This window comes from Periophthalmus magnuspinnatus, chromosome 12 (assembly GCF_009829125.3).
Source record: "Periophthalmus magnuspinnatus isolate fPerMag1 chromosome 12, fPerMag1.2.pri, whole genome shotgun sequence".
NCBI classification, from domain to species: domain Eukaryota; kingdom Metazoa; phylum Chordata; class Actinopteri; order Gobiiformes; family Gobiidae; genus Periophthalmus; species Periophthalmus magnuspinnatus.
The window spans coordinates 3,357,927-3,380,092 of NC_047137.1; the positions used below are offsets into that span (position 1 = coordinate 3,357,927).

Here is a 22,166-nt window from a genome sequence, read left to right on the forward strand (position 1 = left end):
TGACGGCCATCTTTTGACTGGAAAGAGACAAGTATGACAAAAAATAATATCATATGGCCTAATATGACCTTATTATCCTCGTTCCATGCTCTCTGGTTGTAATAATACAAAGAAGGCCATTTGTTTTCTCAGTCAGTGCGTATGCAATTGGACACTTTAACTAGTAACTGAATATTTAGATTTTAAACTTGATAAACCTACCCTATCTGTGTCCCAAGAATATGTTCAAATCAAATAGTCAGTACCGGTTACTGATAACAGTTGTAATGCTGATGTATTCTTAATTACAAAAAACATTGGACATGATGTCACATTTATTTATGTTATAATTTGGTGTTTTGGTTCTCAAGACGATTATCGATCGTATCTATCTCTTATCAATCCTTACTTCCTAAACCCCAATACCCGCTGCAGCCAATCATTAATCAGTGGTAGTGCATCCTTTTCTGGAGGATCTGAGCTTTCACGTGTGCCATTACATGTCCATATGATGAGGAAAAAAAAACAACAAAAAAAACTTGTGTAGGTTCAGGCTCTGGCAACCCAGATGAAGTTGTGACTGTAATATATTTTTAAATCAGTATGAGCGCAGACTACAGTTCCTTTTAACCCACAAGAATGCACATTATGTTACTGTGTGCTATTATTGCACTGGTCTATTTTAAGCTATTTTTTAGGATACACATCTGCATATAGTCTATGATACCGCATGACATAAAAATATCAATTGATAATGGATCCTTTTACTTTACTCCAATATTTCATGATTATTTTTTACTATTCAAATAAAAGTATTTCTTTGTCTAAAAGAAAATTGTAATGGTGAGATGGACTTGGTTGTAGTAATGCATTTATGTCTATATCAATGTTTGTTTAGATTTATAGACTTCTGCACAATTATCACTTGTATGTTTAGGCCTATAGCCGGTGCTGTTGGCTTTATTTGTTTGCCACCCAGCCCGTTTCTTATTTTTTGTCATGTATAGGCCGATCAAATTTTTACTCGTAATAAGTAAATTGGCCTCAAGAGGGCGTGTGAGACAACACAAATGCAGTAACCAAAACGTATAACAGACGTCTAATAGCAGACAATTGAAGCATATTCAGTTAAATGTTGTTGTGCATGTTAACATTCAGCAAGTAGGCTGCTATATGAAACGTATACATTTATGAACCACATACCTTTATAACGCATATAAAACAGAACAAAGTATTCCATCAATACCAATAACAATGAAAATAGTGAACTCATGCCCCAATGTTTTCAAATTTTGTTTTAATGAGCAACACATTTATATCAGTCAGCATTGAAGTGCATTGATTAAAAAGTAAGTGCAAGTACAGGTTTCGATGCATTCATCTTGACTAAAGGATTAATTTATTTGCAGTATTGCCCCCAAAATAGTCATTCTTCAGGGCACTCTGTAACAGAAAACTCCTTTATTTGATGCTGTTCCTAACCTAAAAGATATATACTTTTCCTCAGTTTAGTGTGAGTGACAGTGTGAAAGGACTGCCTTAAACTCCTGTCACTTCAGTCCAACATCTGACCTCAAAATTTGTCATGCCATCTGACTCCAATCTTTAGGTTTTTCCATTTCTTCAAAGGAACACTGCAACTGAATCAAGCCAGTGGAAGCACAAATGTCTGAGAAGCACTAGTTTAGTGCAATAGTTTCACATGTGGTAACCTTGCCACTTAAAACTGGCTACTGCTGCATAGAAGTGGGTAGAGTTCTTCTCACAGCCTCATCGATAAGAGTTAACTGAGGGAAGCGCTTTGTGGTCATGTCACCAGAGCAAGGATATTAAGAATTTTGAGGTAATAAAAACAAATAACAGCATGGAGTTATCTGTTGAAACATATTGTAGCAGTATCTTGGATTCTGTCATCAGAATTTGGATAATACTTATTGAAACCATACGGCTTTACAATAAATGCAACTTGGCCATATGATGGCAAAAGTCTGGAGCGGAAGACCCTTGGACTCTAGCTGCTCTCAGAGGATGTGGGTGGTGCTGTGGAGGAGGAGCGCCGCCGGGACACAGACTGTGAACGCTCAGGGCTGTGTTTGTCGTACGGCTGCAGCTGCACCTCCAGAAAGTCTCTGTGCTGCTGGCTGATCACCTGGCTGATGAGTGCAGGTAGGGCCTGCAGGTTACTCAGAAGAGTCTCCAGTTTGGTCTCCAGCAACCCAATCCTCTTGTCCATGTCCTCTCCTCGCTCATTCAAGTCCGAAATCATGTCATACATGATGTTCTGAGTCTGCAACAGGGCACAGGTACAACATTACTCAGAAATACAAGGTATTGCATTGAACCCAGTACAGTATGATGATAATACGCTTTCAGTATTGTAAGGTTTATTACCAATAGAGACATGCACAAGAGGTTTTCTGTTCAGAAATAGTATTTAAAAAAAACAAGCAATACAATAAATGTACTGTTCAATCCAGTATTAACAAGCTTTTTGCTTAGACAAAAGCAATTGGGGCTTAGCTTTCCAGATACTTTTCATTGAGAAGATAAACTAGTAAGAAAAACAAGGACACAAGAAAGAAAGGTTATGACATGTTTGACACCATCATGACAACCTTGAAAAATAGTACATTTCTATAAAAACAAATGAGAGACTGACCCCACATAAACAGTTAAGGTGTTTGTCTTTGTATTGTGTGTGTCCCGTAGGAGCTGCTGAGATAGTGTGTCACTTTTCCTAGTCCCCAAAAACTACTGTAGCTGCTGATTTGTAATTTCATAGATTCAATCTTGAAACTCGGTCAACATACTGCAGCCCATGTCAGATTGGGACTAAGGGGTGCAAGTGATGCTGCCGGAGGGAGGTTTGTGAGGTATTACTCAGCTCAGGACTAATAATCTCTGGCAGCTGGGAGGCACAGTCATCCATCACTTACCTTGTCCTGCTCTGAAGTGAGGCGGGGAGATGAGAAGGGCTGTTTATATGAATCAGCCTGGGCTAAAGAGGCAACTGCTACACTCCCTGCATCTCTGTCTGGCACCACATTATACTCTAATAGAGCAACTGCTTTGAAAAGAACCCATGAGGCTTGGAAACATACTATAATCAATACTATGAGCAGGTTCGAGGCAGGTCCCGATTTACCCGGGTGTAAAAGGGTACACTGCACCTTCATTTGATGCACATTAAATAATTACACTGTTGTCTTTGCATCCTTGTGAAAACGCAGATGCAATCACAGGTGGTTTGTCCTAAGATGTATGGTTTATATAGTTTATGTATAGTTTATTTGGTAAATGTCAATGCATCTGTTAAATAAATACAAATAACAAGACATTGACCTTTTTGTGCAAAATGTTTTTTTTTTTTAACATTGCAATTACATTACATTATATGAACCAAAAAAAAAACTGAATAGACCTACAAAGTATCTATACATCTTGTGTGTTAATGGAAAACAGCAAGTGCACAACCTGTATTAATGTCTATTGGGTGGGTGACATTTTTAACTGAAATCAGAAACACTTCCTATGCCTAGGATAAAAATGTCATGGACCTATAGTGATGTGAATAAAAACTCAACTGTGTAAAATCTATACTACCCTTAAAATACACTTCTATTAAATAAAACAGTCATTGAATACTGAGAAAAGGAACTATTTCTTTCATGGTAAACTGAAAAAGTATTAGAGTGGAGGAAGGAGAAAAGAAGTGAAAGGAGAATGCTTAGGTGCAATTGTGCAATTTGGAGATGAATAATTCAAGCAGGACTGCAGCCATGGAGAAGCCCTGTGGGAGAAATACTTCTGTTGTCAGCACCTTTTGTGTCAAACACCTGTGTTAATGTTACTGGTCATGGTGACACACAGTGATCTAAGCACATTCACAAAGCACTGCAGCAGTAATACAGTTGCCAACTTGCAGGCAGCTCTATTTAGGGCCATTATCGGCTGCAAGAGTGAGAAGAGGTGAAACAATACTGCCCTCTTCTGGCAATAAGCTTATATAACTGCAATATAGTTGCTTGCTTCAAATTGCCACACTATCACACTATCCTACAATTCTAGCCATCCTTCATCAACTGCTGTTGTCCAGATCAAGAGAACTGAACAATATTAATAACATATTAACTAATACAATGGCATGCTGGCCTGAATCGCATTCTGCTGCGTGTGCCTCTGGCTGAATCATCAGATCACTGTGTCCCCCTTCCCAGGTTACTCTTTCTGCTGTGTCAGGCTGGCATAATGCCTGGTCTTTCCCTAAGGTTTGTCAACTTCTGTTTAGAGCATCTGGAAACACACATCTGAGAATACACAAAGTGAAAGTTACTATTGGATTTGCACATGTATACACATTCTTACTTTTGTCTCATTCATGTCCTGGTAAATCACACTGACAAGCTGCATTATCACAAGTTTTTATGTCATCAGCACACACAAAGCCTGTCTGTTTATTTGACACCTGTAGACTTTGATTGTATTAGAGAACACAGGGAAGCAGCATGCAAGCAGTTGAGTCACACTGAGAAGAATGCCCCATGGTACAGTGAAGCAGTGAGCTGTTAGTCCAGCTTACCTTTGCAAGGTCCACTAGTGAGTTTGCCTGGTCATTCAGCTTGCGTTGCTCCATTTTAACACTTCTCAATCTGAACAAAAGACCATTCAGAACCCAATAAATTATCTCTATCAGTTGGTGATTGAAGTTGTGCACACAAGCGGCATACACGCAGAGCACTCCTAGGACATGCATTGGATGTGTTGTTAATGCAGGGGTCGCAGGGTCAGTCTGTTTGGTTGAGCTGCATGCAAGTGACAGGAGTCACAGAGGAGAGCTGCCACGAAGAAGAATGAACTGCTCCGGGAGCGACTCATGTAATTCATTACCGAATCTAGGGGCTTCTGGTAAATGAGAGAATTTTAAAAGTCAAAGTGTAAAGGATGTAAAACAAACATGGCAGTTGATTACTATTGCCTGAGCTGTCCTTCTGTATACCCCAGGTTATTGTTTTACAGCTCATAAATTATTAAGTTGCAGTTCAAACCACAGATGTTACTTCTTGCTTTATGCACGCAAGGATCTATATATGTTAAACATTTTTACATAGGATTATTGGACTTCAACACTTTGCTGCTGTAGCTTATCCACAGTATGCAAGCCTAAGGCTGCACAATTAATCAAAATTTCATCAAGATCAAGATTGTTTTTAATTGTCAATTATATGCTTGAATCTTTTCAATCGAGAGGTCCACAACAAATTCTCTCTCAATAAAATCATTATTTGACTTTTTGTTGTGTTAAATAGCAATAATGTAATGTCTTGCTTGGTTGTTTTGTTTTTTTTTTTGCCAAGATGCCCAGCCTTTCTTGGCACTGTCCCAGATCAGACAGTCTGCAGAATGTTTCTCCTTTCAAACCATTTCCTGTTGTATAATAATAAATAATAATAACTTCTCCTTTTTTAAAAATGGAATCCCAGTTTTTTTAAACATTACACTGAAAAAACAGCCTTAATAATTCACATCTTCTGTTTAATTAGATTTCCAAAGCCAGTTTCCCTGTCCCTTCGGGGCTTTGAAAAGAACAGCGGTGCAGTATTGTTGAGTGTGTGGACCACATGCAGTGTACAATATTAAGGAGTGTTATTTTTTCCTGAAATCACCCACATGGGCTAAATTACTTTGAGCACAATAAGCAGGACTGGTTTGTGGTATCAAGTCAGTAAGCATCGCAGATTTAGAGCCAACATCTCCTGTAAAACCAACTGTGCATTGTGAATTAAATACAAACAGTCGCGAAGGTCGAAAGGGGATATAAAAGGGCCATTAGGGAGATCTGCTAATTAGCCATGAATCAACCATTTTTATGCAATGCAGCATTGTATTTCTGCTTCCCAAAGATGGCCAGATGTGGAAAAAAGATGGCAACTTACATCAATGAAAGGTGTTGTAGGAATTACTAAAGAAAGACCTATTAATAGATACACTAAAGCCATCAATTTAACAAAAAAACAAACTAAAGTCATCTTAAAAAATGAAATAATAAATGTAACCAATAACCAATGTTAAATGAGTCCTGTTAGATTGATGTGTTTCACAGTTGGATGACCAGTTGCTCCAGAGAGCACCGTGAGGTCGCCCTGAGGAAGCTGACAGCGCTGGCCTGAATATCCAATGCATCCTATTGCCTCGATTCAGTCAATCACTCATCAGAGGCACTTCTCCTTTCCAACGGGGCACTCTATTTCTGCTTGTTATTCATCAGGGAAAACGGCTACGCTAAGCTTTTCATTAGACCTCACTAAATCTGTTGAGGCAATCTCAGTTAGTGCAGTGTCACGTTTTGTCATGCTCCTGACATCTTGCTGTAGTGACCTCTGCTGACCTGGTGGGAGAAGCTTTTACTGTTAAAGTTGAGGGACAGGACCACAACTGCACCGAGGATTCATTTTGACCTTACAATGCCTGGCCACTGGAACAACTTTACACAACCTTCAACTAACAAAGATACACTGCCTCCCTATGGTGCCCCTTTATGTGGAGGAGACAGCAATACCCATGGTGAAAAACTGAACATCAACTTTTAGCAACTTCAAACTGTTTATAGTACAAATACAGTTACTTTTTATTTAGAACTGCTTTATATATATATATATATATATATATATATATATATATATATATATATATTTTTTTTTTTTTTTTTTTTTCTCTCTATTTTACAGCATGTATATTATGCCTCAGAACATAATCCCCCTAGATACGAAACACCCCACCAAGACAACCTTTTGGGACATTTCAACTTATAGCTTATCTGCCAATTCCTCTTGACGCACAGAAGCATGACAGCTGGGTATTATGCTGTTAATGCCAGCCATGATAACACCAAATCATTGCTACGGAGTCATCCAGGAGGGAAATGAAGGAAATGTAGCTGCAAATGTAATACCAGGCGTAACAATGGTTCCACATGCCGAAGAGATGACCCTGAGCCTGATTAGCGCAAAAGCGTGACTGCTAAGTGCTACAACATGACTGGGGGGATAGAGTGAATGAGATAGTTTGCTGCTTGAGTTGTCATCTTTCGGTACGTGAAAGCACAGTCGGCTAAAGTTTAATCAGTGTCTTCCTGATTAAAGTTGATATTCTCATCACATCCATGCAGAAATGGGAAGACCGGAACCCTCCATCAATGATAATTGAAATTCACTTGAGGTGAGTGTAATGTGTTTACATATAGTGCAGTCACTAGAACAAAATAAAACAATGTTTGGTGACATTTAAAGTGTGGAGAGAGGCATAAACCAACAAATGTCAGATTAAAGTGCACGTAATTCAAATTACATGCTTAGCAGAAAGAAAAAAAATCATTTCAAAGCTTGTTTGCTAAAGGAAACATATCAATGTAAGGTTGTAATACTATTTTCATATTCTCAGTGGCATGAATTTCACTTATCAAATGAGGGAGTGTAAAGTTTAGTCACATTATTGGGTTCAAGCTCTCATTTAGGCATGCACACAACAAGTCTGTATCTACATATGAGGGGTAGACTTACTTCCGCGCTCTATCGCATTGTGTTGACACAAACAGGAAAAAAGGAAACATGAAGTAGACAAATGAGATATTGCAACATTATAAAAACATACTCAGGTGGTGAATGCCTGGCGTTGTGTGTGGCTGCTGTTGCCCTTGTCCCTACAGTGGCTCTAGCAGCTTTGTTGCACTAACCTCCTTCTTAATGTCAGTCTAGAACCTTGTACGCAACAACAACTGCTACAAGCTCATGTCTGTATGTCTAAACATCAGTTTTCACATTCCCGTGTTGCTTACGTTACAGTTTTGTGTTGTCTACCACCTCATTGAGGTCAAGGGTGACTTTAGCTTTAATATAAGCAGTTTGGACATCATGGCCGGCATAGAGATAGCTGCTGGCCACACTTAAGCTCTCTGCGATAAGGTGCACAATCACACCACCCACAAACAAATGCTGAGTTTGAAGATAAAAACGCTACAGAAGGAGGATGCCATGCTGAGTAAACGTCCTTGCACACTGGGCCAGAAATGACTTTTACTACAAGAATATATGTATTTATAAAGCTTCAGCTCAGAGGGGTTTCCATGACTGTCCCATGGAGCAAAAGGACATTATGAGACATAACATTTTTGCAACTGAAAAATCCCCTATTTACATTTTCAACTTTTAAGTCTATAAATACAACTTGTATGTATGTGAGTGGCCACATCTACACACAATTGACCTTCTTACGCTTCGTAGTGTGCATCTTAAAAAAAACAATGCATACTGGAGAGAACAGGAGCACAGAGAACCAAAAAATACATAAACTACAAAGCAAACAAACATACTAACAGACAAAACACTTACAGAGCCTATAAACACATGGACATTAAACATTCAGGAATTATTCCTTGTAACAACTCTTTATCTTGTTTTAACAGACTGTGGGTTGAAAACTGCATGGTTTGTGGGCATGCAGGCACTGTAGGGTGTAAAACACAAGAGGGAGGTGAAGCTACAATCAATATTGTTTAGCAGGTAGACAGCACTTTGAGGTTCCTCTGGGAGCCACTAAAAGACTAGCTGACAGGTAAATGTCCAAACAGCCACGAGCAGAGGACAAAGCAACACGTGTGAGCTTGAGGGCCAGCCTGACACCAGCTAAAGGTGCACAGAGGAGCGCAGTTCACCAAAGCAAGATTAGATTAGAAAAACAAAATGTCACCACTATTGCATACTGTTGCTACAGGTGTCAAACAATTCAGATTTCAGCTTCAGTTAGGTTAGAGATTGCCTGCTGGCAGAGTCGATTGGTTATGCCTGTATGGTACCTACTGGTGAATGGCTTGGAGAAACTTCCTCTGGTGCTTCCTGACTTTGGCGTGGTCCATCTTCCTCACTAGTTTGGTGTTTTTGTAGATGAGCCACGTCTCCCTGAGAACATTCGCAGCTGTGTTTTTCACCTGAAGCACCCAAAAGCATATGAGTCATTCAGTATACAAGAAAATTACCTAAAATGAAGGGACTTACTCTTTTTGTTAGCTGGGTGTCCATCATAAAATTGTGGACATGTTTTTCAGCTTTGGTTAGTTCCAGTTTTTTTGCTACAACAGCCACCACAAGAGCAGTGCAGCCAGCCCCCTGAAAAAGACAAACATGCATTTTCATAAGGTTGAGAGACATTTCTAAAGCTGTTTTTGTTCAGTTTTAGTATCATGTCATAATGTATTATCCTTCTTCAGCGCAGTTTGTGTTGTTGTGTAATGCAGTCTTATTCACTTGGGGATAATATGCTAGATTATATGTACAGTATGTATCCTCCTGAGTCTGTGGGGGATTGCATCTCCCTTTCTACACTTGAATTTGCTTTTACTGGTTATTTGTGCTAGTATGGATTTATAAGGAATAATTAGGTGCTATAAACCATATGTGTACTCTGGGGGGTATATACTGCACATCCCAATTTCCCCATATATAGTAAAGAAATTATAGTTCTCACCATAATGCCTGTTATGAGGCAGACTCCTTTCCCACAGTAAGTGTTTGGGACCATGTCTCCATATCCAATGGTAAGAAATGTGATTGAGATCAACCACATGGCTCCTAGAAAGTTGCTGGTTATGTCCTGGTTGTCATGGTACCTGCAATAAATAATAAATGAAATAGATCCTCTAGCTTCATGCACAAAAGGATATATCTTCTACCTCCTAGGACTTAGAGATCAGGCTTCTCTGTAAATTTGATGGAAAATGAAAAATTTTGCACATTTCAACTGTGTGTTTGTATATGTGTATATGTGTATATATATATATATATATATATATATATATATATATATATATATATATATATATATATATATATATATATATATATATATATATATATATATATATAAATTATGTCTTTCTGTTGTGTGTTATGCATAATCCTACCTGACTGCATGACATTTCCCTGGCATAAGTCATGTACATAACTTTTTTATGCATCATACATGTTTGATTTCATAGAATGAGAAAGCCATCCAGCACCTCTCGCAGGCTCGGACAGTCCAGGCAGCAATGATCCAGAGTGAAATGGTGAAGACTAGCAGCACCGTCCCAGGACAGATGGTCATGAGGGTCTTCATCACAAAGCGTGTGTTAAAGTTGATCTTGTTGAGGGCACCAATGCTTCGTGAAGAGGCGTCTGTGAAGAGCTTACTGTGCAACAACATAACACGGGCGATGAGGTACAGGCGGAGGAACATGGGTATAGATAGGATAATGTCCACATCAGCATCAGTCTTGGATGGCACATAAGAGTAGGCCAGGCGTGCAGTCCAGGTGAAGGTGTAATTCCCTGGGATGGGGTGGATGGCGCACACCAGGATCTCCAGACAGATGAAGAAAATGCGCTCATAGGTCATGGCTATTCTCCAGTCATCCGCTGCATTGTCCACCATGAATAACTGCAAAACAAAGAGCACCTTTTTCAAACTATCTTCTTGAGTATTTTCAAATGTATGTTGTACTGTATATACAAAAACAAACAAAGCAGAAACAAACTTAAATATAGACAACATCCTATTACTAAGAAATAGAAAAAAAAAGTATAATCAAGAACTCAATTTCTTAATATAGCAAACCCATTTCTCCCAATATCTTTTACATTTGTCTGCAGAAAGTCTCAATGAAATGTCAGAATCTCCAGATCATAGATTTCGTTGACAACCTGAATCCAGTTTGAGAGTACAGGTGCAGCGTTACACAACCACTCCAGGTTAGGTTTTTTTTGCCATTGCTAATATTGGCAGGAGATATTAGTCAGATCTCAGCACCCATGTGAAAGGTTACCCAAATAAGTTTTAGTAAAGGCCAATAGCATGGTTCATACTTTGAATTGCTTCTTTCACTGCTGACTAGTAGGGTGGGATCTTGACACAGTCACAAAAGATACGAAAATGTCCTGCCTTGACATTGCTACATTGCCTCCAACATTGATATTTATTCAGGGTCATTGCACTGTTTGCTCCTGACATAAGGTGGGACAAATAAACTTACCATATTTTTCCCCATTAATTCCCTCCAAAGACCTGAACAGGTGGTAGTCATGGCAATTTTGTGTATATTCAACCAGTCATCATCAGATACTTTAACATTAGCTTCTTATATATATAGTAGAAATATTCTTTGCTGCTTGTAAACATTCATAAATAATGGACATTTGCCTCTTGGGAGCATTACCTTTACAAGATTCCACAAGAATTGTCTTCAAAATATCAAAATAATGCCCTAACTGAACATATCTAAAGAGGTATCGTAAAAAAGACTTATGGGAGGACCAAAGATTCAAATTCGGGAAACTGTTTGAACAAAGTTTATTTACAGGCAAGGAATTTGAGTGAGCGTAGACAGAGCAGACAGTTCGGAGCAGTGTCATATGCAGTAGTCTTGGAGCAGGTCGTGGGTCGCAGAGTCAGGGACTGGGTGTTCATACCGGTCATGAAGAGCTGGGTCGGAGGCTGAGGTGCAGAATGGTTCCAGTGAGCGGGATCATGGTGGATACACGTACAAATAAACTGGAGCATGACATGAGGAACAACTAGTGGAAATACTGGAAAATGACAAGGAACTGAGGAGTCTGGCCCTGAGTGTCAGACCCTTAGTCCTTTTGTACTAACAGGTGAAGGCTTGAAGCAGAAGCAAGTGTGTGGAGGTGGTGCCAGAGTCTCCGCCCAACTCAGGCTCAAACACAGAAGGGGGGGGGGGCAGCACAGAACACACAAAAAAACCCAAACCCTGACAAGAGGTCATGTTTGCCCAAATTATGTGCTTTCGAAAGTTCCATGTAACTTTTCAAAGCACTAATATTTGATATAGCCCAATAATCTTACACCTTCTTGTGACCAATGTTGAAACCCATTATCTGTCTTTACTAGTAAAATTCTGAATCCAAAGCTGGCCAATGCATAAATTGGGCACTTCCTTCAGTGTTTGTATTTTATTCCATATATCTATTAGTACAGTTATCTAAGCAGGCAACAGAGGTGAGTCAATGCTTTTTGAGAAGATGAGGATGACCATGCATGGATTGAAGAGGTACAGCAAAATATGACAATGGTCAATCTCTTCTCACAAGGATCACACCAAACTCAGAACTCACAGCTGGGCTGCTTCACAATAACTTTCTGGAAATGACAGTGCCAATCCACCTTCCTCCTTTTGTAATTGTAATGTTGTAAATTTTGTTCTTTTTTGACTCCCCAAATGAAATATGAGATAATTCTGTTCCATTGAATTGTTTAGAGAATATTTAAACTGACAGAGCCTGAAAAAGATAAAGAAACCTTGGTAATAGATTCATTTTTGTTATACATATTCATTGGCAACAACAACCATTGCTGTAGATCCGCTTTAATACTGGAGGTTAGTATAGCATAATTTTCTTCAAAGTCTACGGATAAATCCTTTTGCATATGTACTCCTAAGTATTTGTATATACTTGTATTTTTCCAATTAAAATTTGTCATCTTACAATTCTGAAGAAATGGTTGCCATCATCTGCCTATAAACAAGCTTTGTGTGTCTCCTGTTAATACCTGAAATATCCCTACATTCTCTAATGGGCTGAGTCACACCCTGAATAAAAAGTGCAGGGTTGCACTGAGGGGTCATCCCTGATGACAGCCTCTCTCTAGAGCAGGGGTGTCCAAACTTTTTGCAAAGAGGGCCAGATTTGGTGATGTGAAAATGTTTGGGGGCCAACCATTCGGCGTGATCATTCTTTGAACCATTAATATTAAATGCAAAATAACTATTTAATTATTTTTTACCTTTTATTGCAAATGGCTTTCACCTTTCAAAAACAAAATGAAAAAATTAATGTAAAAGAGTAAACATTTAAACTGTGGTTTTGATAATCACAATAAAATAAGTTCACTGAGATTTTAGAATTTATTCACCTCAGAAGGCAAACAAATAACTTGCACTAATGTGAAGGGTGAAACTGAGGTCTGGACTGTAGTAAATAAACCAGGTCTGGCTAAAAGACAGTGGTTTTGATGTGCAAAATGTCACACAGGTGAGAGTCAGTTAGACTTGTCCTCTCACAGTTTTTGTTAAAGTTCATAACCAAGAATGTCTTCTCACACAAATATGTCGAACCAAACTCTGCATTTTCTTAGCAAAGGTTTGAATTTCTTTAAACCTGTCTCTATTTAGTTGGTGATAAAACTCAGCAAGTTTGAACATATGTATTTTACACTGATCAGCAGTGCTGATGGGCCACACATAATTATTTTTATTCCAGAGGCTGTGGGCCAGTGGAAATTTGTACACGGGCCGCCATTGGCCCCCGGGCCGGACGCTGGGTATGCCTGCTCTAGAGGCTGCATCAGAAAGGTCCCTGTTGATTTTGATGCTGGCAGATAGGGAATCATACAAAGATCTTATACACCCAATTATTTGGTAACTATTAAAACGAAATCTGCTCATAACTACCGTTAAATAAAGATATTTACAATTAACTGAATCAAATGCTTTCCTGCATCAAGACTAACTGCTATGGATTCAATGTTTTTCGTTTTATTAATAAGATGAAGAGCACGTCGGATATTATCATGAGTCTGTCTATTGCGGATGAATCCAGATTGATTGGTGTCGGTCAATTCTGGAACTATTACCTCGACCCTCTTAGTTAGTATTGTGGCAAATATATGATTATCAATATTTAAAACTAATAAGAGCTGCATTGAGTTCTATCTTTATCCGATTTAGAAATCACTGAGTTCACTGCTCACTTCAAAGATGGTGGTATCCCTTCACCATAACATGAAACAAAGAGCAGCTTAAGACTAACTGGGAGCTGACTAGCTTTTCTATCAAGGCTGACAAAAACCTACAAGAAATCATTAAACTACTCTTTTATTAAGGCCTCAGGTTATGTTTCTCTTGCTGACAATATTTCAGAAACCAGATCCTGCAAATGACTTTTTTTGATAAATACTGTGCTAATTGTATTGATTTAATTTGAGTAATCATACATAAAAGGACCATAGCAGTAGACTATAAAATAGCAAGAAATACTTTGTAAAACAAAGAGTGCACTTTTTTAAGCATTTCATTTGACTGTAAAAATGAGAATGAATAATGTACAGGCACTTTAGATTGTCAGAGCTCATATATTCTCTCAATTTAAGGCATTGCAGAAAAGGACTTCTTCACTTTGCTGAGATTGCTCTTGAAGCTCTTAAATTAAGTTCTCCTTGATCTTTTACTGCAAAAAGAAACTCATTCCTTTTTACTTTTGTTATGTAAAATTTAGTTCCTGTGAAAATCCGGCTCTGAAACAAGGGCAGGCAATGTTTCTAATGCTGCAATGTAGTAGCTGAGACATAAGCCTAACACAAACAAACCTATAAGTAACAAAAGAATAAAGCATACATAAGATACACAGATCCCATGCCGGCCAGTATACCACCATAGTTCTGATCACAGTTGTTTGGATGTGATTGTTGTGTGTGTGTGTGTAAGTGGTCCTGTGTAATTGTTCAGTGCAGTGACACACTGGACTGGAGTTGATGAGAACAGCTGTGCCTCCACATTAGCGTGGCTTGTGTTGGCCTGGTGCTCTGTCCAGAAGGCATTTGGCGTTCACAGGGGAGCTCCGTGTGGGCGGATCAGTGTGCCCCTCATCAGTCACACACTTCCACTGTCACACAGGGCCCCGTCTTCATCACATCAATCCTCTGTGCGCTTATCTCCAGTCAGGACTCTCTGGCAACTTGACCACGCCCCCTGCAGGAGACCACACACCACCTGCCCACTAGTACATATTATCTCCATCTCAGAGCGGGATGTTACTGGTGTGTGCTGCAGATTAAACACCATCAAACTGTATTAGACTCTCCTGCATTTGTCAAAGCACTGCTCTTGCTGACATGCCTTACTGCTCTTCCTCCACACCAGCTCTTTCCACTCAATCACCCCAAGGTCCTGCACTGTGCACGCGCCATCACAACCGCCAGTAGATATTTCACAAAATGTTGCTGTCAGCAAATGCAGTGGAGGTTTCCTATCGGCTTGTTGTATTTTTTTTCTTTTTTTTTCTCTGAGAGCCTTTCTGAACAGTGAGAAAAACGCACATGATTGCATTCTGCCAAGACAGCCTTAATGTGCTTGAATTACAGCAGTGGATCTAAATATCTCATACAGGGCTTGTGCTTAGCATTTTTCGCAATGAGTTTTCACTGGTCAGGCCATCTTTAGCTTATCTTTAAGCATGAGGATTTTGCTGAGTGCTTCTCTATTACCCATAAGCGAGTCTGTGTTTAGCCATGAATAAAAGGCTTAAAAGCTCTGTATGGTTTTAGCTGTGCAAGTATGAAATACTAAATGTTAATTTATAAGTCAAAACTGTAGTTTTCAGAGGAGAGTAAAATAGTCATACAGTGTCATGTGTAACATTATAACTCGGCTGCCTGCCAGCTAGCCCCCATTCTGTTTAATTTGGTAATTCTTCGAACAGAAATAAAAAAAAAAAAAGTGTGCTGTTCTGGGAGGGCTAATGGGATCAGTGACCTAGATTGTAAATTTAGCAGTGATTTGTTACATAAAATTGAATTGCTTCTCTCATTGATAGAGGCCCTCAACATGTTCAATTCAAGGACAAAGGAAGCGTGGATCGATAGTGGACATACTCGAGTGCTCCACATAGTTCAGCCTGAAAGCTCTAACTCCACAATAACAGCATTCCCACACAGACTCATTATACTGCAGCTTGTTGTGAGTCAGAACAAGAAATATCAACTATCAACATGCCACCACATTACAGTGAACAACCGACACTGCCAACACATGTCCCCTCACAAACTCTGTTCTTTCAAATGTATTTAAAAGCCATAATCAAAGCCCTTAGAGCACACAGAGAAAATAAAGGGATTAAAGTTTCAGAGGCAGTTGTTCATATCAGATGAGCGACACTGAGCTTTTTCAACAAACGGACATCTGTCAATTCAAGTGTGTAACTCTAACCACACATGTCCTGAGTGTAATGTAGACTCGGAAACACAAGCTGTGACTCCTGTTCGCCACGCTTACTAATTTACGCCATTCCACCATGAAAAACGCCTGGAACTATTGTTTGCACATGACGCCCACGCTACAGTTTTTGTTTACAGCCTGCCCAAGCCATACTGTTAAATGCGCTTACAAAGTTTGTTACCTCAAAACAATGTGATGAAACATTTAAAGGCAGTTGCATAAGGAAAGCCTACTTGTGGCTAAAAGCAATTATGGTAATGGATGACCTGAAACACAATACACAAGGGCCCTTTAACTCCCAGCATCACATATTCCACGCAGGCAGCACAACACATGGAGGTGAAACATATAATGGATACTGTGGAGATCCTTTGACTGGCTATGTGAAAGCTATTAAAATGGGAAACCCCTTAAATATTAACACGTGCATTTATCCTGAACCATCAGTGACTGAACTAAATTTAATATCAACCTGACCATTTGGCTTTTAATTGTACTACACTTTAAAGTTATTTATTTATTTATTATTAATTAGCCCTACATAATTAAACAAAAATAAATACGCAACGGTGTCTACAGATTTGTGGTCAGTCTTTCAGTCTTACCATACTTTTAAACTATCAAATGCTCATTAAATATGTAAGCAGAAGATTGCTAAATTCATCCAAGTTTACAACCTATTCTCTTATAGTGTTGTTTGTTCATTGGCCAACTACTGACCCCTGATGAAAAGTAAATTCCAAATGCCCATTATGCATTTAGAGAGAGAAGAAGGGGCACCTGTCCTGCAATATTTGACCCACCAATGCACACACCTTTTACAAAGTTTGCCCACTATTGCATTTTTTATTTTAATTAAAGCACTTGACAAAGAAACGTAAGACAATGTAATGATTATAGCAGTGGCATGTGGCTCAGGGAAAATCCGTTAGAGAACTGTTTTGTTTTTTTGAAAGACAAGAGGTTCATTGAGTACCTCATACTCTTTGCCTCACATGTGGACTGGTTGGGCAAACTCCCATGTACCCTCAAGCATTTGACAGGTTTTCAATCTTTTGTGATTCACTCATGAGTCACTCACAACCTGCCACAATGGCATTTTTTCAAAGCAGTGCAGTGTGCCAAGGGAGGTTTATGGCTTCATGTAGTGGACATGTACGAGAGGGGGCAGTGTTTTGATCTTTGGAGAGGGAGTTGGACCACACCTGTAGTATTATTGAAATATGTGTCAATGACACAAAATATAAAAATGTCAAATAGAACTTATTATCTTTCAGGATTCCTCCAACTTTCTTTTTACAAAGCATGAGCACTCCATTATGATGCAACTCTCTAGCACAGTTTGCGTTACGCAGGCAGGTGAGTGAACTGAATCTGAAAAATGTTTAGCAAAGTTTATTGGCATAGGTTTGTTTGCAAAAATCTGATATTCATTCATTTTTGTGTTTAAAATAAACATCTATGCAATCCAGAAGATGAACGATGGTTGTTGGGCCCTGGTGTGGCCATTGCACTAATTAGATTAATCATGAATAACTGACAATACAAATAATCAACAAGTAATTTAGTAAGGATGATACAGACCAATTTTGTCCTGTGGGTCAAAAGACAAGATACATGGTTTTGACATAATTTAAAATAAATCATGTGTGCAGTTCAGTTCACATACTTGGCCTCAAAATGTATTGTTTATTTGATATTTTAGCTGACATTGTTTTCTGGCTTCTGTGGTACCCCTTTTAGTCTAAGGTAAAAATCAATGTAATGATACATCGGGACACTCAAAAAACATTGAGATATTAATTTTAGTCAATATCGCCCATCCTATACCACAACCGTCTTTATATTCAGAACAAATATAGTATGTGCCAGTAGGGGCTGACAGATCAAACATGTGGAGTCCATAATGTGAAGGGATTATTAAAGGCACTTGCCCAAAGTTTTCTCTGTTGTGTCCTGAGACAGTGGAGCTAAAAATCCTTGTGTTCTTAGAGCATCCCAAGCCCCTCACTCCGAGGACGGAGTTGGAACCAAGTGCAAGCAAACATCAATAGTTAAAAAGATAGCAACAGAAATGGTCTTAAGAAATAAAATAATTACTCACATTAAGTAAACTCCTTTGTAAAAACAGACTGTGAGCCTAAGAACATCTGTGTCAAAGCAACATGATCCAATAAAATCATCATTCTTGAAGCACTAAGCTCAGTTAACTAGCACAGTAGTTTAATCCCACTTTAAAACTAGCGTTTTAATGTGGGCAGAGGAAGTGATGGGCAGTTATAAGCAAAGACACTCCAACATCTCTGACATGCTCTGACTCTGACCTGCTGCCTTTTGTTTTGTGATGGAGACAAAATAAAATATAATCTCAGAGAGTGTGTGGCCTTCGCTCTCAGAGAGAAAGTTCACTTCACATCAGGGCAGAGGCCTCCTCGGAGGACATAATAGCCCGTGCTGTGTACAGACAGTAACATGTCTTAATAAAATGAAACACCATTTTATTAAGACATGTTACTGTCTGTACACAGCACGGGCGCTCACCTGTGACTCAGACTGGGTTGGTTACTAGTTTCACTATGCTCAATACAACTAATGGAGTCCAGCTCAATATTTAATCTGTGTAATGCAGGGATGGGAACATATATCTTGTCACTGAGGATGAAATCGCTCAATCTCATTAGTGAATTAGGTTGAGAGGCCAATTAGACTTTAATGTAATGCTTTATTTATGATATCAAAGTGAGCCACTAAGAGGCCACTTTGTTGAGTAAATCTGAGGCTGCAGACCATTCACCAGTTTGCTTTTGTATGAGAAATTAAGTCTCACATTTGTATATTTCCTTTTCTGTATGAGCAAAGTCAAGGCTATGAGAGCCTTGAAAACATAAAAGCCTGTATACATTTCTTAAAAGGTTCACACTGTCAATGTGCTCACATTCATAAATCTGAACCAGTCTGGATGTTAAACCAACCTGATATAACATCAAAGAATATGTCAAAGAAATATTGACAAAACATGCTTGAGGTTAGGCCAGGCAGAACCTAACCTCAGAATTTGTGACCTGACAAAGGGGCCAAATAGCCACAGCGCAGACAGACAGAGTATAATGTGGTCTTTAGGAGACAGCGCAGCTGCCCTTGTAGACTGTACGCTCAGTGAAAACTGTGAGCTCACCGCCCAGTGCTGTTATCTGACTCTAGTCTGGAGTCTCAGGTACGGGCCCATTTCACCGTACCATATCTTTGACCAAACACACCACCTGCCAAGTCTGCCCCATGCACTGGCACATAGTCTCCCCATTTTATCTGTTCTGCAGATTATAGGATTTAATTTTGTGTGACTGTGAAACATCAGCACTCTCTTTTATCACCACAAGTACACATCAAAGGCAGAACAGGCCCAAAGCAGTGGGGTTTTAAAGAACTCAGCAGATCTGTCATCACAAGGTACAGCAAGGGTAGCATCAGAAATGGTTAATGAATTTCATAAGCTTCAGCCCAAAATACAAGAAAAATTTTCCTAGAAGGAATGCAAAACATTTCCAATATAAAATATCACACTTTAACAATACCACATCAGTGTCAGTACAAATGACTGATAAAAGGCTGTCTTCATGGAATCTTAGACTCCATTATATAATTTAATAGTAGTATATGTCTAGTGTATTGAAGAATCACTTGTGCAATAAAAAAATAAGTAAAAAGTGCAATAGAGTACTGTAGTTATTGGAGGGTGTGGCATTGAAAATATTATAGGTAAACTTTGACGGGTGGTACAAGTCAAATCAGATACTTTTGACATACATCAATACAACTAAGGGATTGTGACAGTTTCTGTCCAAAAACATATTTTTTTTCTACTCACACTGAAGTACAAGTCGCTGTCTGCCAACACAGCACACCTTTGGCAAAATCCTTTTGGGATATTGGCCAGCTGTCGACAACAAAAGTCATCACCAGGACTGAATAAGGATAGTAACATTTCAAGGAGAAAAAGACAACACTCCAGCAGCCAAGGCTACATCAGTATGTACAGAAGGGGATTGGAGCGTTTATCCTAATTGTAGATGCTGGAACAAATCTAAGGACATACTTGGTTTCCCTGTTAATGTGCTTTGCTCTGCAGGTCACCCACAGATGTCACCCCAAACAATTGGAATGACAGCTGGGCTACTCTGTTTCTACTGGGTGACCCCCTCCCCCCACACACACACTTTTAAAAGACTGAAGTGAGAAGAAACATTTCATCAGGGTGACTTCTGCTACTGCATCTGACAGGCATCTGTGAGTACACATGGAAGCACATGCATAATCTATTACCCCACAGGAGCCACATTCCCACTTGGAAAACTGCAGTTTGAGGAGAAAGCTTGTTACAAGCTTCTGCAGAGAATATAGAAAACATTCATTGGTGTATTTGAGCAAAACATACATTGTCAGTAATAACATATATAATAATAACTTAACAATAAAGCCATGTTTGCCAGAATTACTGGAGGAAAATACTCTGCCATTACTGAAGTAACCCACTTCAAAGGTTAATGGTTTAAAAAAAGCTTGCATTCAAATATATATTCGCGGCTATGAATGCTGTTGTTGTGTAGAAAGATCACATATTTCTTTCATGTTATTTGAAAGTTCAATCTAAATATGAACACCGACCTACAAGCATTTTGCTTGTACATAAGAAACATAGCTACATGCACCTTAGACAATATTCAAAGGCACAGGAATATATGAGATTTTATCAGGACACACTAACTCAAATTCATTCAAACATGTAAAATACAAAAAGGCAGTATTCACAGTTTGCGCGTAAACACATCCACGCTGGGTAAACATTTTCAGGTTAATCAGGCAGTCTGCTATCTAAACACTGCTTTTTGAACACTAATTACAGTGGGAGATGTTTTACTTCACTCTGACCTCTGTTGAATTCACAGTCACATTCTTATCTTTTTATTTGGCTCTGAATGCATGCTACAGCTTTAAACTGCACACTCTCACACAGATTTTTATTCATTTGTCTGTGAGAGCACATCTCTGTGCATGCCATCTATGGAACACCTTTTATAGACGAGCAACAGCACACAGCCAGGGCCTATAGGGTGCCACACCAGCTACTCTAGGCTAACTAAACAGCCTGCAAGGGATCAACAATTTGAGAAAAATATGTAATTGCAAAGCAATGTGAGTAGATTTGCAATATATGTTTTAATAATCAGATTCTGTTCAAAGTTCACATTTTAAATATGTATAATAAATGACAACTAATAGAAGAACATACTTGTACAGATCTACACCATAGGGTTAGCAGTTTTTATGCAGAAAAAGACAGCATATTTTGTCATTTGTGAAAAAAAAAATGATGGTGCTTCAAAAAACTGCAGCCTTTGCAATTTGCTAATTGCATCCATTGAAATTGCAATTTCAATTTGAATGGGATTCGTTTGGCAGCCCTACAGCTTGCTGTACAATTAATAGTACAAACTTTTACCACTACTAATGTTGTATAATTGCCAGATTAAAGTAGCAACTAGAAGAGACCAGCTCATCTAGTGAATCAGGCTTGAACAAGAAAACTGTGCATTCACATAAATTAACTGCAGTAAATGGTTTACACAGCACTTTTCTAGATCTCAAAGCATCAAGGAATCACTCGCCCATTCACACATGTAGACTTGCCACAATCACTCATTTTCAAGTGTTAAAGAAAATATCACGACAAATAAAATAAAAAAAAAAAATACAGAATACAATGATTTGCAAATCCTTTTCAACCTATATTGAACTGAATAAATTACAAAGACATGATATTTAATGTTCAAACTGATAAACTTTATTGTTTTTATGCAAATATTCACTCATTTTCAATTTGATGTCTGCAACACGTTTCAATAAAGATAGGATAGGAGCAGGTTTACCACTGTGTTCACCTTTCCGTTTAACAACACTCAATAAGTGTTTAATAACTGAGGACACTAATTGTTGTGTCCAGGAGGAATCCTTTCCCATTCTTCCCATTCTCAGTAGTCCGGGGTCTCCGTTGTCGTATTTTGCTCTTCATAATGCACCACACATTTTCAGTGGGAGTCAGGTCTGGACTGCAGGCAGGCCAGTCTAGTACCCGCACACTTTTACTACGAAG

General features: G+C 38.8%; 1 protein-coding gene across 2 annotated transcripts in view; it reads right to left on the reverse strand.

Moving 5' to 3' along the window:
• Positions 1–1,264: 1,264 nt before the first annotated feature.
• The window catches only part of kcnn2 (potassium calcium-activated channel subfamily N member 2), a 32,377-nt gene continuing 11,475 nt past the window's right edge, over positions 1,265–22,166 (reverse strand). The window contains exons 3-9 of one of the 2 annotated variants that reach the window (XM_033976139.2): positions 10,028–10,446; positions 9,496–9,637; positions 9,027–9,137; positions 8,832–8,959; positions 7,536–7,544; positions 4,559–4,628; positions 1,265–2,266 (exon numbers count right to left, since the gene is read on the reverse strand). In XM_033976139.2, the coding sequence (XP_033832030.1) occupies positions 1,991–2,266; positions 4,559–4,628; positions 7,536–7,544; positions 8,832–8,959; positions 9,027–9,137; positions 9,496–9,637; positions 10,028–10,446 (1,155 nt within the window). In that variant the 3' untranslated portion in view covers positions 1,265–1,990. The remainder of the gene's footprint in view (positions 2,267–4,558; positions 4,629–7,535; positions 7,545–8,831; positions 8,960–9,026; positions 9,138–9,495; positions 9,638–10,027; positions 10,447–22,166) is intronic. The other variant, XM_033976140.2, reaches the window with a different exon arrangement.